Below are 16876 nucleotides of genomic sequence, written 5' to 3'. Positions count from 1 at the left end.
AAACAGTACACAGGGCTCATACCTTCTTCCCCGGTTGCCTGTATTTTACTTTTAGGAAGCCAGCTTTGTGATTGCTAATCTCAGTATTAGCATCATGTGCCATAAAGATAAAGACATTCCCGTATTTGCCAAACATGTCCTTTTTACATATAAATCAATGGTAGTGAACTCTCTTTTGATATTAAAATGTACAAATGTGGGAGAAAAGCAGAACTTCTTACAGTTTCCTGGCCTTAGTGTGCTAAACCAATTGCTTTAAGCCTTTTCCTGTAATATAGCTCAGATATCAGTTCCTTTTGATCTACCTTGTTCATTTTGACCATTCTCCCTCTCCCCAAAAGAAAGTTTCACCCCTAAACTGATTTCTACCGGCTCAACAGCAAATGAGAAATCTGAATATGCCGATTTTGTAGAATGTTGAAACATACAGATATTTCACAGATTGGGTCACTGGGTTCTCAAAGCATACTTTACTAACTGCCCTTGGCAGGATGGCTTTTACAATTAATTAACAGCTAACCTATTTGGAATCAACCCAGACTAATGAGATTTCCTTCAAAGCTTTCAAGCAAGTTCGCCGTCCAATTAAGTTAACTCGAGGCATATCTTCAGAAGCACTAATATGCAGTTAGTCTGCTGCACTCTAAGCCAAGTTGTGCCCCTAGTTTCGGTCTTCCTTGATTTTTGTCAGACTGCCACTGCAAAATGCTTTCAGATCTGCTGACTCGACAATCCAAAGGCAGATATATGTGTTGCAAATCTAGAATCCTATACTGATTCTCCTTGTGACGGGGCAGTTAAATTCTTGCAAATTAATTGATTAGTTCAGTGTTGCAAATAGGTTAGTATGTGTCTTGGCTAGTATGCTAGTAACTGGGATTCCTGCTTTAAACATCACTAGATGGCACAGAGGGTAGAGTTTGATTTTTCTGTCATTATTTGTGTTACTTTGTGTTAAGCGCATGAGTTTGCAATTGAGTCACCATCCCTTACATTTCCATAGCTGGCAGCCAACATGTTTCACGTATGTAGGATTTTGAATTGCATGTGAAAAATTAGAGCAACCATCCTCAACCTGACATCTTCCAGATGTGTTGGGAGTACAACTCCCAGAATTCCCTAGCTAGCATGACTTCCAGCCGTGCTGTTTTCTAATCAGAGATCATGCTAACTCTCTCAGCCTTAGATTACAAAGTTGTTCAAGTACAATATAGTTGAGTCAGAATCAAGTAAGCCACATTTTCACTCCTCGGAAGATAGGCAGACATCTATGAGCACCCTAAAATATTATACTGTATATACGTCATTTCCAGAAATTGCTTGCCTTCTCCCACTTTCTTAACAAAGTATAAAAAATGTACTTGGAAAGTTACTTTGCAACTACTGTATGTATGTAACTATTTTATGTACATATATATGTATGTCAATGTTGTAAATGGAGGTTGAAATTCTGTGGTTGTACAGTTTCCTATGTAGACTAAATATCTGGCTACCAAATATAAATTTACAATAATGGTTAGAAAACCCTGTGATGTTGAACAGTTTAGATGCAGCACAGGAGAAGTGGGAACAATGTACTCATTAGTGCTGAAAATAGAAACCAGAATAAAATCATCAAGATGGGTCTGTGTGCCCATGCTTCTAAATGCTAGGGTCGGTGCTCTGGGTAGGCCAAGTATTTCCATTAATTGCTTATCACCTAAGGGAGCTATTGTCCATGAAGCTGAAGGAAGGAGCAGCCTTCTCTATACCACTAAAGAGACCTGGCCTTTTACTATGAAGAAACCTGTTGAGACACTAGCTTAGCATCCTTTCCAGTAGAGGTGTGTATGAGAGCAACTAATCAAGGAAATCACTGTGGAGCAAAAAGGGAATATAAGTAGGAGGGAAAATCCTCTGTAAGCACTTCTGAGGTTTTCTGTTGTGGTTTTATTATCAGGAAAAAGAAAATACTACTTGTAGTTGATTGATTAGCTCATTCACCATCCATTAACTTCCTGCAATAAATTAACTTAGTGCTGAGTTTGCTGTACTTTCCAAAAAATTAATTTGCTATATACAGTGGTGCTGAAAAGTCTGTGAACCGTTTTGAACTTCCAATATTTCTGCATAAATATGATCTAAAATGCGATCTGTTCTCCGCACAAGTCCTAAAATTAGATAAAGAGAACCCAATTAACACATGAGTCAAAAACATTATAGTTGTTCATTTATTTATTGAGGAAAATGATCCAAAGCTACATATTTGTGTGTGGCAGAAAGCACCACTGTATATGTAGCCAAGTCAGAGATGTAGCTATGTTTGGGGCAAACTTACTTATTCATTTTGTTTACTTATAAAATTTATATCCAGAATTTATATTATATTGTTTTAAAGAATAGCAAACTCTAGAATTCTAGCCATATTCAAACAGTTAATTTGATTATCATGAGTGCCATGACTACTGTCCTAAAGCTCACACACATTCTTTCTTTTGTCCTTTGGTTTCTATGCAAGGGAAGAAGGAAAACGTTCTGTTGCCTCTTAGCAATCTTCCTTGCTGGTTTTACCATTTTGTTTTCAGGCCAGGATCTCAAATGCTGGAATCCCACTTTAGGATCCTATAATGGATATGGGGAATGCTCCATGCTCTTAAAAGAAGAAGCAGTACATCCTTATTCCTCAACTGAGCCTTTGAGACTAAGCCACAATTTTGATTTTGCCCATTTCGTTTGTTCCACGTCCCTCAGAGCAGGGAGAAGGGAATTAATTAATTAACTAGGAAGCTTCCACAGCATAGAGTTGGAGAGGCCGTACATTCAAGTTATTATTCCTGAATACTGTTAATTGATTCCCTCATCCCTATAGTAAAGTGTATAATAAAGAAAGTATGGAAAAGAACAGCAGAGTCTCACTGCTCTGTCACATTTAATTGATTCCAGGCTGTGTGCTATAGAGCAAAGTTCTGAGTTCCTAGAATACATGTGTAACTCTCATAAATCTCCAGGTGCTGGTACAAATTATAACATATAGCCATTTCTTACCTAACTGGAATATGGTATTGCTTCATCTATGGAAATGATGAATTAAAAAGAATCCTACAAGGATTTATGTGTGTTAATTCACAACAGAATCCACTAGGATCATTTCCTGGGTAACCATTCCTCAAAGAGTTGGATTTGTGCAAGAAACACAGATGTCCTCCCACTGATCCAAGTGACATAGATAAAGGCTGTTGGAGAGTGTTGTGCTCTTAGGACCTAGCCATCTGGAACCAGCTGAAGCTATGCAATGCAGGCTTTCTGTATTTAATCTAGCAGCTTTTCTGAGTCCACCCTCTCTCTCTCCCTCCCACTTTCTCCACTACTGTGTCAAATGAACTGCAGTGAAACGCCCATCAGGAGAACAAACGGCTGCATCTAATATGATTGTCTTCAGCAGTGCAGTTGGATGAAAAATTACATGTTGGCTTCAGCATTTTTCATCCTTCCATTTAGCAAGTGCATTTAGTTTTAAAAGTGCTTGTTGCCTCATGTTGAAATTGGGGATTGGTGGATAGGGGGGTCGGGAAATCCTACCTTGGCTTTATTCATTGGAGAAAAATGATCAGAGTATGTTTGTGCTAAGCCTCTCATTTCCCACACCACATTGACATCTGACTTGCAGTGTGTTTTCACTGTTCTTTCAGATACCATGCAGCAGGTAGCTAAGACGGTGGCAAAGGTGGAGCTGTCAGACCATGTATGTGATGTAGTGTTTGCTCTTTTTGACTGTGATGGTGAGTATCCTTCATTTACCTGCAGTCTCTTTCTCATACGTATTGTGTTGCGACAATGGAAAGCCAGGTTCAAATCCCCTCTCAACTCCAAAGCTCACAAGGTGACCTTGGAGCACTCACCTTCATTCAGCCTCGCAGGCTTGACAAGCTGGCTGAGAGCACATCCTCATAGCCATGTTAGGTGTTTTTCTCCTGTTCTGTAAAGCACTGCCCCCTTAAGCCTAACTTTACCACACTTCAGAATTATGCCAGTCAATGTTGCTGCCCACACATGCTAGGGTGTGAGGTAGTTTCATAGATGAGTTCTCTGCTATCTATTCCCCTCCATCCAGCATCACCTCTGGCAGTAAATCAGCCACCAGTCATTCTCCCAGGATTGGTAGGTGCTCCCTGCCAGTATATCTACTGTCCTTTTTGGGTTCCATCAACCAATCATCTGGAATATTTTCTGATCAACCAGGTTTTTTTTAATCAACTTAGGCTCATCATTCATTTGGTCAACTGTTTTTTTTTGGGGGGGGGGTCAATTCTGGTTCATGATTCATTTATTTATTTATTGCCACAAGAAGGCCGATCTCGTCATCTCCTGGAAGGCCAAGAGGATGATATTCCCAAGGCAGACGTAGTCTGTATTTTGCAAAGCAGCTGTCAAGTTACATAGTGATTTGCTGCTGCTTCCTTTCCCCACTTCAGTGCTGAATTGCCTGTCTAGCAGCACTTGGCTGGATTGCTGTGGCTTCATCTCCATGTCTTCGGCCACTTGGCCAGCAGTCACCCAGCCTAGTAGCCTCCTTTGGGATTCCCATCTACAAGCCTGGCTGTCATTCCTTATGGAGCCAACCCATACAGCACCTCAGCCCAAACCCTAGTCTCCCTGTTCCTTCTGTGCTCAGCAATTACTTTCACCCCACCCCCCAATGTGACACCCCCTCCCCCCACCATCCAGGAATAGCTGACAGTTTCCTTGCTCAGGCTAATTTGCTCCACGATAAGAAGGATGCCCAGTGCAGTCCCTCTTTCCCTAAATTTAACAAGAACTCAGTCTCCATGTAAACTGTCCTGTATGATTTCCAAACCTCACCATGCGCAAAAATCAAAGCCATTGGTGCTCTTTGAGTGCTTGTTTTACTGTGTCCAAAAACCGTTGGCCTTAAAGTAAGTGGTCAGTCAAATAAGATTGGGTGAAATCTTCTATGTCAAAGAACACCGAACAGCCGTTGCTTTCTACATTCACGAAAAGCCTAGAACGGGAGCCTAATTAGTGCAGAGGATCAGAGAAACAGCTAGCTTTATTTTTGTTTACCATTGGGAAAATTGACCCTCTGCATCTGGTTATACGTGAGGTTGATGCTCCCTTCTTCAAAGGCAGGGGGAAAAAAAAGTAGCTGCACAAGATGGATGGCTGCTCTTTGTAGCAGCCACAGATGAAACAAGTATCCAGAGTCAGCAACTGGATAGGATAGGTGGTCCAACAGCAAGGCCTGCCAACCTCCAAAGGCTCTTCCTCCAATGATCTAGACCAGTGTTGTCCAAACTTGGCCACTTTAAGATGAGTGGACTTCAACTCCCAGAATTCCCCATGCTGGCTGGGGAATTCTGGGAGTTGAAGTCCACTCATCTTAAAGTGGCCAAGTTTGGACAACACTGGTCTAGAATGTCCACTGGAGGCTTTGTACTGCAGTACCAGGAAAAATGCTCCTTTCACTCCAGAATCTGGTTCAGCCTGCCTCCATAGTGGGCTAGCAGTGAGATGGAAGATGTTGTGAGGACATGTCCTCCATAAACAGTTGGTAGGCACCTTCCTGCTGAAACAAGTAGAATTGTGTTAGCCCTGTGGACAGGTAAGAACAGTGTGTTCTTTTTTAAGCTCCTTGAAGGAAACGTAGGGTATTCATGTAATTAAAAAAGGCTAATTTATCATGTTGACTAGTTTGTTTCTGAAAAAAGAAAAACATAGTATTAAAATGTGTTTCTATGTCACTAGCTATCAATACTCTTCATAATAAGCATTCCAAATAAAGTTGTTCTTAATATGCATGACAGTCTACCTTTGGTACCATGCCAGTTGTTTGTCAATGTGGAGAAAATCATTAAGACCCGCTGGGAGTTGGGCAGCATATAAATTTAATAAATTATTGTGGTCAGTTGCACAGTCAGCCAGATGTTTAGACTGGTTTTGGCATTTTTGTCCACCTATTGAGTCCTTCCCAAGGACCTAGGATAGGCAGATGTTTAATAATATTAAAGGTATCATTGCAGGTATAAGCTGTTCCAAGTAAAGCTGCCCTTTGCAATTGACTGGTGGTGATTTTGTCAATGCTGATGGTGTTCAAGTGATGGTCCAGATGTTTTGGAATTGCACCCAAGGGGTCTATTACTATTGGTACTATCTTTGCTTTCTTTTGCCACAGTCGTTCTACTCCTATTTGCAGGTCTTTGTATTTTGTGATTTTCTCCAGTTCTCTCTTTTCTATTCTGCTGTCTCCAGGAATTGTAATGTCCACTATCCAGACTTTTTTTGTCTTTCTTATCAACACTTGTTAAGTCTAGGGTGTTGTGTGGCAGGTGCTTGCCTGTTTGAATTCTAAAGTCCCAGAGCACTTTAGCTTCTTCATTTCCTATTACTTTGTCTATTTTGTGGTCCCACCAGTTCTTGCTTGCAGGCAAGTGGTATTTCTTGCATATATTCCAATGCACAATTGTTGCTACTTTGTCATGCCATTGTTTGTAGTCACTCTGTGTGATCTTCTTGCAGCAGCTCACTAGGTGATCCACTGTTTCTTCAGCTTCTTTGCAGAGGCAGTATTTGCTGTCTTCTCAATTCTGGCTTCATATGCATTTGTTCTTAAGGCTTGGTCTTGTGCAGCCAGAATTAGCCCCTCTGTCTCTTCTTCAACTTTCCTGCTCTTAGCCATTGTCAGGTCTTGTTGTTATCTGTCTTGTCTGCTATTTTTTTTACATACTGGCCATGTAATACTTTGCCTTGCCATGTCTCTTTTCTATTCTTCATTTGGTCTTTCTTGTAGGCCAGTTTGGTCTCTTCAGTATTCAGTAAGCCTTCATGGTATACTAGCTTCAGTGCATCTTCTTCACTGTCCTTCAGATATTTGTCTAATGCCCTTTTTCCTTCTTCAACTGTCTGATATAACATTCCATCCCCACCTATGCTCCTTGGTAAATAGAGTCTGTCAATGTTGCTCTGTGGATGGAGGGCATGATTCATTGTCATTACTTTTCTGGTCTTCCTATCCAGGACTTTTATTTCAGCTGGAGTCCAGTCCACTATTCCAGCTATATATCTAATGACTGGAATTGCCCAGGTATTAATCATCTTGATGGTATTTCCACCACTGAGTTTGGACTTTAAGATCTTCTTCACTTTCATGATGTATTCACTACTAACCTTTTTCTTGACTTCAGTGTGCTTGATGTTGTCAGCCTGAAGGATGCCCAGATATGTGTAGTGATCTTCCTCATCCAGACTCTTGATGTTGGGCATCTTGGTTCCTTCAGTTTTCACTATTTTTCCCCTGCTGAAGGTAAGGGTGGCACATTTGTCCAGTCCAGACTCCATTGAAATATCTTGGGTGTATATTCAGACAGTGTTGAGCAGTGATTCCATTTCAGATGGAGTTTTTCATACAGCTTCAGATCATCCATGTAAAGGAGGTGGGATAGCCTGGCAGCTGTTCTTGACATTTGATAGCCATGGCCTGACTTGTTCAGTATTGTTGACAGAGGAATCAATGCCATGACAAACAGTAGTGGTGATAGTGAGTCTCCTTGAAAGATTCCTCTCTTGATGTTAACCTCTCCCAGTCTATCACCACTGAGCAGCAACCGTGTCTTCCATTGTGCCATTGATCTTTGCACAACGTTTCTGATGTTTCTATTGACTCCTGTTATTTCTAGACACTTGATTATCCAGGCATGTGGCAGGGAGTTGAATGCCTTCTTGTAATCAATCCATGCTACATTCAAGTTCATCTTCCTTCTCTTACAGTTTTCCAAAATCATCTTGTCAATTAGGAACTGATCTTTTGTCCCTCTGCTGTTTGGGTGGTTTCCTTTCTGCTCAGGTGGAAAGAGCTTGTTTTCAACTAGATGCTGTTGGACTGCATCAGCTACAACACCAGTTAGCAATTTGAAAGTTGTTGGTAAGCAGGTAATTGGCCTGCAGTTGCCTTGTGCTGCCCCTTTTGTTGGATCTTTCATTATCAGGTAGGTTTTGCCAGATGTTAACCAATCTTCAATTTCACCTCCTTGCAGTATGTTGTTAAACTGCCTGGCAATGAGTGGGTGCAGACGAGTCAGATGTTTCAACCAAAAACCATGCAGTTAATCTTCACTTGGTGCTAACCAATTCTTGATCTTCCTTGCCCTTTTCTCCACCATTTCTGCTGTTATTACAGGTTCTTTCATTTCAGCTTCTTTTTTTCCCCCTTCTCCACCTCCTTTATCCAAGCTGCATTCTGGTTGTATTTCTTTGGATTGTCCCATAGCTGTGCCCAGTACTGCACTGTTTCTTCTTTGTCAGGTGTTGGCTGGTTTATTGCAGTCTCTCCATTGATGGATTGGTAGAAACGTTTCTGATTCAACTGAAATTGGAGATTCTGCCTGTAGGGTGCAATTCATACTTTGAATCTACTGATCTTCTTGGCTATGGCTGTTATTTTTTGCTTTATTATTTCCAGTGCTTCCTTGATCTTCCTTGTTTCTAGGTGATAGTTCTTGATCAGGTCTTCTTTGGTCTTCTTGGTCTTCAGCTTCTTTTCTTTCATCTGTTCTAGCTTGCTTGCATCTGATCTTAGCATGCTGATCTTATTTTCCAACCTGATCTTCCATTTTGGTGGTGCACTGTTTGGCTTTTTTTCTTGTGTGTTGATTTTGCATCCAAGATCTTCAGTTTAACTGCAGCTGTGCTGTACATCAGTTGATTTGTTTCTTGCAGTGAGCTGGTGCTTCTATTTGATATTACAGTATTGGCATCTTTTAATACCCGTGCTAGCTGGGGGGTTTTGTAACAAGCTTCAATGCAGGCAACCTTATTCTGTTGTTTTTGTGCTGTTCTAGACACTCAGTTGTTCTTTGTTTCAGTTCTCTTGCTTTGTTCTTTCTCAGGAGAAGGTAGAGGAGAGGGTGCCTGGTTCAGGAATGAAAACTAATAATGGTATTAATAATTATTATTATTATTATTATTATTATTATTATTATTATTAGACATTCATCCAAATTCCATACATTCTAGGGCCAGGGTAGGAGTTTGCAGCTTCAAATCACATGGATGCTTCTGATTTTTTGTGCAGTGCTGTGCAGTTTTGGGGTTTTTTTTTTCATCTCAAGCATTGTAACTTCTACCATATAAAATTGCTCTAACTCTTTCATAGTTCTGGTTGCTCTTTTTCTGCACTTTTTCAGCTCTGTAATATCAAGCTATAGTTCGTAGTTCTCTGGTATTGTTTGTAAATCCTACCTGGATCATAATGAAAGAAAAAAATGGTAACAGAAGTATAATTGCAACAGAGTAGTTTTACTGGTGGACTAGAAAACAAAGCTACTTGTTGGCAATCCAGCCAACTCAGAGTTATTTATTTGCAACATTTTTATTTTATTTTATTTTATTTATTTGCAACTAACTACAGGACAAATATGTCCCAACAACCTCTTCTTTTCTGCCATATCCCCAATGTTGTTGTTGTTTGTTTCATCTCTAGTTAATCTTTGAGGCATCTTTTAGTTATCCTAATCTGTTCCAGAGTTAAAATAGTGAGTTTCTCCTTAATCAGGTAGGAGGGGAATGAGCAACATGAAAAACGTTGTTTCAAACACCAAATGAACACATGTTTGGCTTTCTGCCAAGCTGTTCTGGGTGGGCTACGGTTCAGTGGAACTGAAAGCCAGAATATTTTGTTGTTCCTAGTTTTGGCTGAAACAGAATCCAAAGGAGGCTTACAGAGCAAGTAGGATGAGGTTGGGTCATTTCCCCCCCTCCCCTTTCTTCCCCTTCATGGCTAGTTTGCCAGCCCACCTGTAAATCTTGCCAGTACCTTCCTTTCCCTACCTCCCCTTATGCCATGCTTGAAGAACGTCAACAGCCGCAATGGCTTAAGGAGGAATGAAAAAGATGGCCAAAAGATGAGTTGGGAGCAGGCAGGCCACTTGGTTATGACAGTCTTAAAGCCAAAGCCGATAGCAGTGACTATCCAACTGGCTCGCCCATTCCTGATCTTCCCACCATATTCCTTTCCTTACTTCCCTTAGCCATTGCTGCCAGTGTCCTTGGCCTCAAGCCTAGCATATCCAACCAGTTCACTCCCCTGATTTTCCCAGCATATTCTTCCTCCTACTTCCACTTAGCCATCACCATCCTTGCCTGTGTCCCTGTTCTTCCCCTTACCTCCAGCACTTCTGATCAGAATAGATGTGTTTTGATACGGACACAGAGCACCTGGAACGAATTCATGATGTTAACTGGGGTCAAGCTCAATTCAAAAGAGATTTTACCTTACACTGCAACAAAAATTAGATGGAAAAAAGATATGTTTTATTTTTTAAAGATCAGTGATTGTTATGCTATAATAGCTGACCTCCCTATTAAGAGAAAACATATATCACTGTTCTATTCTGCTTGTGAGCTTCCTAAGAAGTCTGAACCAACAAGAGACCTCTTATGTTGTATTGCAGCTTGTCTACATTCTGAATCCAGATGTATTTCTTAAATTTTGTTGTGTATGTAAGTTAAGGTAAAGAACAGGGGACAGGGAGGCTGAATATCTTAATACAGGGACCATCCTTTGAAAAACAGAATTTAATCACTTGCAGTCAAAATGGAAACATATTTCCAAGCGTTAGCTTTCCTATGTAAATAGAGTAAGTTAAATATTATTACTGATTTGGGAAAAGAACAAAAGTGGGGTTAGTTTTAAACTAGTCTTCCCCAAGCTAGAGTCATTACCTTAGTTCTAATGGGAGTTCAGTATAGCTAGAAGGCATCAAGTTGGTGGACGTAAATTTAAGGGGTTGCTATAGAAGGTTGTAGTATTTGAAAAATCAGTCCTGAAGGACTCCATGTTAGTTAAACTTTATCTCCCTTCACATATTGAAGGAGCAAGGAACCATTTGCTGTAAAGAATAATTTGGAAAAGACAGGCTGCTTCTTAGCCAAGGCCAAATGCATTGGGATTAAAGTTGGCACAAATTGTTTTTATTTATTTATTTATTTATGCATGCATGCAATTTCTGTAGCCGCCCATCTCAATCCAAGTGACTCTTATTTTTCTTCTGATAAGAGGGGTGAGGAAAGCAAACAAAATTAACCCGGGATTTCCAAATCTTGACTGTAAAGTAGGCCACTGGATAACAGAGTTGATTAATAATTTGTTTTGTTGATAGCACTCCCTTCTGCCCTTCAATCTGCCTCATTAAATTATCTATACATAACACCTAACCAAAAAAAACACAATTCCCAGCCTTGCAGAACATTGGCATTATCTTATTTATTTATGAAAGGTGCAAGCCCTTTTAGTCTCAAGGACTCTAGACACACAGAATGACTTCTGCTGCACATGAAGTTACTTTACCTGGGCTACATCTGCATACATCCAGTTGAAGAAGAGGAGATGATAATTTCAGGAAGAATCCAAGGTTCCATTGCTTGAGTTTAATTCAAACTCCCAGTAATAGCTTCTTAAACGTTGAATTCATTTAAATTCTCAAAAGGCTGCTCACACTGAAATAAAACATTAACCTGTTTAGATAGCCAACTATATTCAATTTTACACAAATAAGGATGTTTCAAAAAATAATGGCCAAGTGGATTGCTGTTCTGTTTATTGAAAATTGCTGTTCCATTCAGAAATGCTGTTGCATATCAGTTTTTTTGTTTTGGGGTAGCATCCTTGTGATAGCATTCTTGTGATATGCCAAATAGTAATCTAGATCTAAGCAGAAAACTGCCCCCCCCAAAAAAAACGCAGACTCTCTTACTTATTTATTATCTGTTAATCCACCCAATGGCAAAAGAGTTCCTTGGATAGATTATAAACTTACTAAAAAAGAGTGAGAGCAATAAAACAGAAAAATACAAGGCAAGAAGTATAATAAAAAGGTAAGATTACACTTCCTAGTTAGGGAGTCTTGAAAATTTAATTCAGCTTGCATTCTGAAGTGAGACAACAGGATTTATATCTACTAAAGTAATATAAGGATCAGAACATTCTTTCCTATTTCATACTTCTCTGATTCTCTCAGATGCAGCCTTTGGCTTAAAACCAAATACTCGTGTTGTTTTTCCTCTTGAAATAAATTCTAATTTCAGAAGAGAAATTAAACTGATTTTGTGAATAAGCACGCTGACCCAAAATAAATGGATCTGTGCAACCTTATTCCTGTTACAGCTATGCTTATTGGAAGGTGAGGAACAGCATGTAGTTTGGGGTTAGGTTAGAAGTCTGGATGATGTCAGGGGGGCAGGACTTCAAAAAGTTTGAGTCCTGCCTGCAACATGCTTTTCTGATACATGCAGGAGAGTTTTCCTTTGTGTATCAGCCAAGCGCACAGAGTGATTTTCCTACCTGGCTGTCAGTACATGCACATGGGTGGTGGGGAGGCTGGAGGGGAGAGGTTGGGGGGGACTTTTTCTCTGTGCATTAATAGGCAAGGATATTGCTGCCCACATTTCTCTCCCTTACTTTTTCCTGAATAGAGAATAAAATTTCTCTGGGACAGTCACCCTGGAGTGATCCTTGCTGCTGGCAATCCAGATAGGACCCTGGCAAGCAAGGTTCTTACTTCCAAGGACAAGGGCCAGACTGTTTCCTATCCTTGGCTGAGCTGAATCCTTTCCAAACCCTTGTCTTATTTTGGCTAACATCCATCATACATTTGCCTCTGGTACCTTACTCAAGGAATTTTGCCTTCTTTCCCCCACTTTTTTCTCTCCCCCCATCCACAAATCTGTCCTTAATCCCATTTTGGGATGTCTTCCTAGTTGAATTCTCTTCCTTGGAGAACTCTCCTTCTGGCTATTCTGTGCCTAAATCATAACCTTGAAAGAATATAATTCAGAAATTAAAGGATGCGTCCGGCACTGACAACAGTGGAACATACATGGCTTATAGCATTCCAGGATTTTTCTGCTTCTAAACTTGTACTGGCAATAAAATGACAGATGCCTTTATAATCTGAATACATAATTTTAGGAAAACCAATAATGTTGTATCCAAGTGCTCATATTAAGGTTCATTAGTAGTGAATATTTTTTTAGCCCTACAATAACGTGTTGGATTCAGCTACACTAATCCATATTAGTGAATTCTAATTCTCCTGGGTTCCTGTTAATTTGATGGTGTGAATAAGGCCAAGGAAATAATTAGGCACCAGATTGGAGATACAGAATATAAAATGAGCTGAGCTACATGACAAAGATCGCTCAACCGCTGAGGGAAATAGAGAGGTTTGTACCTGCAGAATATTTGCATCGTCTGGTTTACTTCAGTTATAGATAGGCCTTTTCCAGAGCTTGCCTTAATGCTCTCCCTTCAGCCTTCTTGGAAAACAGATTCCAGAAACTCCCAATATTGCAGAGCCCATGTGGATTGGGTTTTTCCCAGGTTATACCTTTTATTCTGATTTAAGACAACTGCTCTTATGGTCTTTTGTGTCAATCCTGACTCCTGGTGACTAAAAGAAATGTGCAATTTATTTGCTCAGTGGATGGGTAAAAGACAATAAACTCTATTGCACATGAAAAGGGAGAAGCTATTTCAGAGTTGTGGTTTCTCAGCTACTAATTGTCATTTTTGTAAGAGCTCTGCTGAGATGACAAGACCACTACACCGGATACTGTCAGAAAGTCCCAAAACATCTATGTTTGATAGATTTATTAAGTTATAATTTTCAGTGGCCAAAAAAGAGCATTTTTTCCACCCAGAAAAGTCTGACTGGATCTGGATTGCAGAATTCTTGTCGTAAATGTGTCTTAGTTCATTTTACAGGTAGGTCACAATTAGTGCAAGTCTGAATAATGCGATATCCAATTTAGTGCAAATTAGAAATTGACCTTTAATGTGACCCAAAATTCAGTTCTTGTGAGGCTAGCACATGTGCAGTTGCCACTGGGATTTTAGACACTGCTAATCTTCATATGTGCAAAATGGAGAAAAGGAAGATTCCGTCAGAGGAAAACAGTACAAAAGGCTTGTTATTACATTAGAGCAGAAATTTGATGTAATTGAACAACATGAATGTGGTCATTAAAATAGGACGAGATGTTGGAATGCCTGAATCTACAGTAGAATTCTTTTTATTTTGCTTTCTATAACCCACTCTGACTTTGTTAAATTTTAAAGTATATTCTTTTTATTCTTTACTGTAATATTTCATTAGTATACGTATAAAAAGTTATGTTTAAAATTTTTCATTACCTATTTCCATCAAGCTGGAACCCATTACCTTATTTTCTGTAGAAATATCACTTTGAATAGTGTGAATTTGAATAACGCGACCATTTCGTGGGATTCATTAACCACATTGAGACCTACCTGTATCTCCCTTCCTTGTGCCATCAGCTCTTTCATTTGAGTGTGACAGAAAGAGAACATTCCCTTTTCTTCTCTTTAAATGCAGCATGAATGAAAGAACAGCAAGGAAAGTTGAAGTTAGTTACAGTATAAGTGTGTGTATACACACATACCTATCTTGTTAGCATGATTTCAATTACAATAAATTCAATCCGATCTGGAATGGCTTTCATTACTGAACAGAAGTGAGGAACTGTAATGTACTGCTTTATTACCCATTTTGAATTGCAAGCTTTCAAGAAGTGTGCTGAAAAATAACTTTCATGAAATAACCTCTTTCTCCACATTCTCATCAAGACACTACTTCAATTAAAGACCATGATTACATTCAGTTTCTTAATAATCAGTTCTTAATATTTAAAGGGCTAGAATATTATCTAGTCATGACAATGGGTCTTTGTACATTTGTTAGTTTTGTCTTCACCTGCATATATTAGACTCTATGAATAAGAGGTGTTTTTTTTTTAATCCTCCAAAAATCTCCCTTTTCTCATCCCACCCAGAGTTACGGTGAGCAAGAATAACCATAGCTGTGTAGCAACGAAAGATTGCTATCTCAATAAAGGAGCCATCAGAACCTGGAATACTGTGTTTTTGAACCACAAATGTGGGTAGTGAACAAAGACAATTAGAAAAACAGGAGAAGCTTTGCTTAAGATAGCCAAGAGTAGCAGATTTGGGCCGCAAGAGATTGTTGACTGTGCTTTCACTTAACAATTAACTCTGTTTTTTAAAAAAATCCTGGTGGGTTTTTTGGGGGGGGTGATGCTAGTGGGCACTACACCAGTACTCTAACTTATTTAGACATCACAAATGAAATTAGTGTTTCTTCTCAAGAGGGAAAATAATCATTTTTAAACTTTTTTTTTTTTTTTGGCTGCTGCAAAAGTGTCTGATTCGTCTGTTTACATTTCCCACCCTCTGAACTGGCCTTCCCTTTTCTTCCCTCAGGAAATGGAGAGCTGAGCAACAAAGAATTTGTGGCCATCATGAAGCAGAGGCTTATGAGGGGGTTGGAGAAACCCAAAGACATGGGCTTTACACGGCTCATGAGAGCCATGTGGAAATGTGCCCAGGAGACCGCCTGGGATTTTGCCATGCCCAAGCAATAACCACCAGAAGAAAAGAAGGCCTGGCTACAGCACCCACCTGGGCACAAATCCTGAATTCTCCTGCCCTTCCTGTGCATCGTGGTAGATGCTCTGTGATGGAAGGCCTCCTTCAGCAGAATGACTCTTCTTCATTGCTGCACTGAAAGACAACCCTTGGAAGGCAAAGACTGTTTAGCTGCATAGTTTACTTCAAAATATCTAAGCAGAAATTTGAGTCCACTCTGACCTTTACCTTGACAGTGGTTTGCTTACTGCCCTACAGCATTTTTCTGTTTTCCTTTAGGTTTTCCTTTTTTTGTCTCTGGAAGAAAACTAAACAAACCCCCTTGTTAATTAGTTTTGAATATTCCAGCCTCTTCCTGCATCTCCAGTAGAAAATGGCTGAGCAGGAATACTTCAGTGGACACTGTATAGAAGGGATTTGTTGGATCAAAAAAACTCATTAGAGTGAGTCAGCATTTCCTCTTATCCAGCACCCATAATCGATCGGAAGCATTTGAAAGACAGGGTGGGGTGAGGGGTCGTGATAAATAAATCCTGACATTCGTAAATCCTTGCAAAATGTCCAGATGTATACTCTTTTCTCAGATGTCTGTGAGTTTCAAGGGCAGAAGGCAGGTGGGAATGTTAATATGAGGGAATTTCTGCAACACGTCTCATTCTGCATAAACGGCTGCTTTGCCTCAGGCTTTGCATTGTGTATTATGGGTGAAACTGAAGAATATTGAGGAAGAGAATGTTTCTTGATTAATTTTTCTTTCTTTAAAAAAAACACACAGGTTAAACATAATGTTCTTCCCATTTCTCATTCCATAAGACTCTTGCCTTTGATGTTGATTCTTGCCAGTGTATGTGTTTCTGTCTGTAATTTTTCCCTAGCTTGTGAACTTATGATTTGTTCTTAAAGCTGCTTTTTACAGAACTTTGAGTGCTTCTAAAATATTATTCCAATTACAGTGGATCCCAACAACTCCCTGGGGGGAAAATGTTTCTATGGTGTCTTTCTCTTTTTAGGAAATTCTGTGGATTTAAGCAAGGCTGACCTTTCTCAGCAATTAGTCCATAACATTCTGTTGACCTTCTGCCAAATGGAAAAGGGATGGATGGAGAATTTGCAGTTGATGTCTTTTCTCAATATATTAACTAACAATCCTATTTCATTGGCACTTCAGAATGACTAGAAGCAATGAGCTTGCTTTTTATGTAAAGGGATACATATATTAGCATACCCATTATGCTATTCTTTTTCATTATGCAAAGCAAAGAAAATGGGTTAGAAATTGTAAGCCTAACAAATTGAGGCATTAGGTAAGAGAAAAGGAAATACATATCTGAATCGAATTTACACCAATACCATTCACTATACCTCTCAATACCTTTGTATCCTTGCAAACCATCCTTATTCCAACCCATCCATACACTGATT

The 16876-nt window shown here is 39.6% G+C and overlaps 1 protein-coding gene across 1 annotated transcript in view; it reads left to right on the top strand.

Moving 5' to 3' along the window:
* The window catches only part of MICU1 (mitochondrial calcium uptake 1), a 134228-nt gene extending 117856 nt beyond the window's left edge, over positions 1-16372 (top strand). Inside the window, exons 11-12 of the mRNA XM_088144382.1 lie at positions 3669-3758; positions 15290-16372. Of these exons, the coding sequence (XP_088000508.1) occupies positions 3669-3758; positions 15290-15450 (251 nt within the window). The 3' untranslated portion in view covers positions 15451-16372. The remainder of the gene's footprint in view (positions 1-3668; positions 3759-15289) is intronic.
* Positions 16373-16876: the final 504 nt, after the last annotated feature.

This window comes from Python bivittatus, unplaced genomic scaffold, assembly GCF_059951505.1.
Source record: "Python bivittatus isolate LINGU-HERP-01145 unplaced genomic scaffold, Pbiv_v1 ctg000400_np1212, whole genome shotgun sequence".
Taxonomy (NCBI): domain Eukaryota; kingdom Metazoa; phylum Chordata; class Lepidosauria; order Squamata; family Pythonidae; genus Python; species Python bivittatus.
The sequence above is the reverse complement of the archived record's forward strand: the minus strand, read 5'-3'. Positions and strand labels throughout refer to the sequence as shown.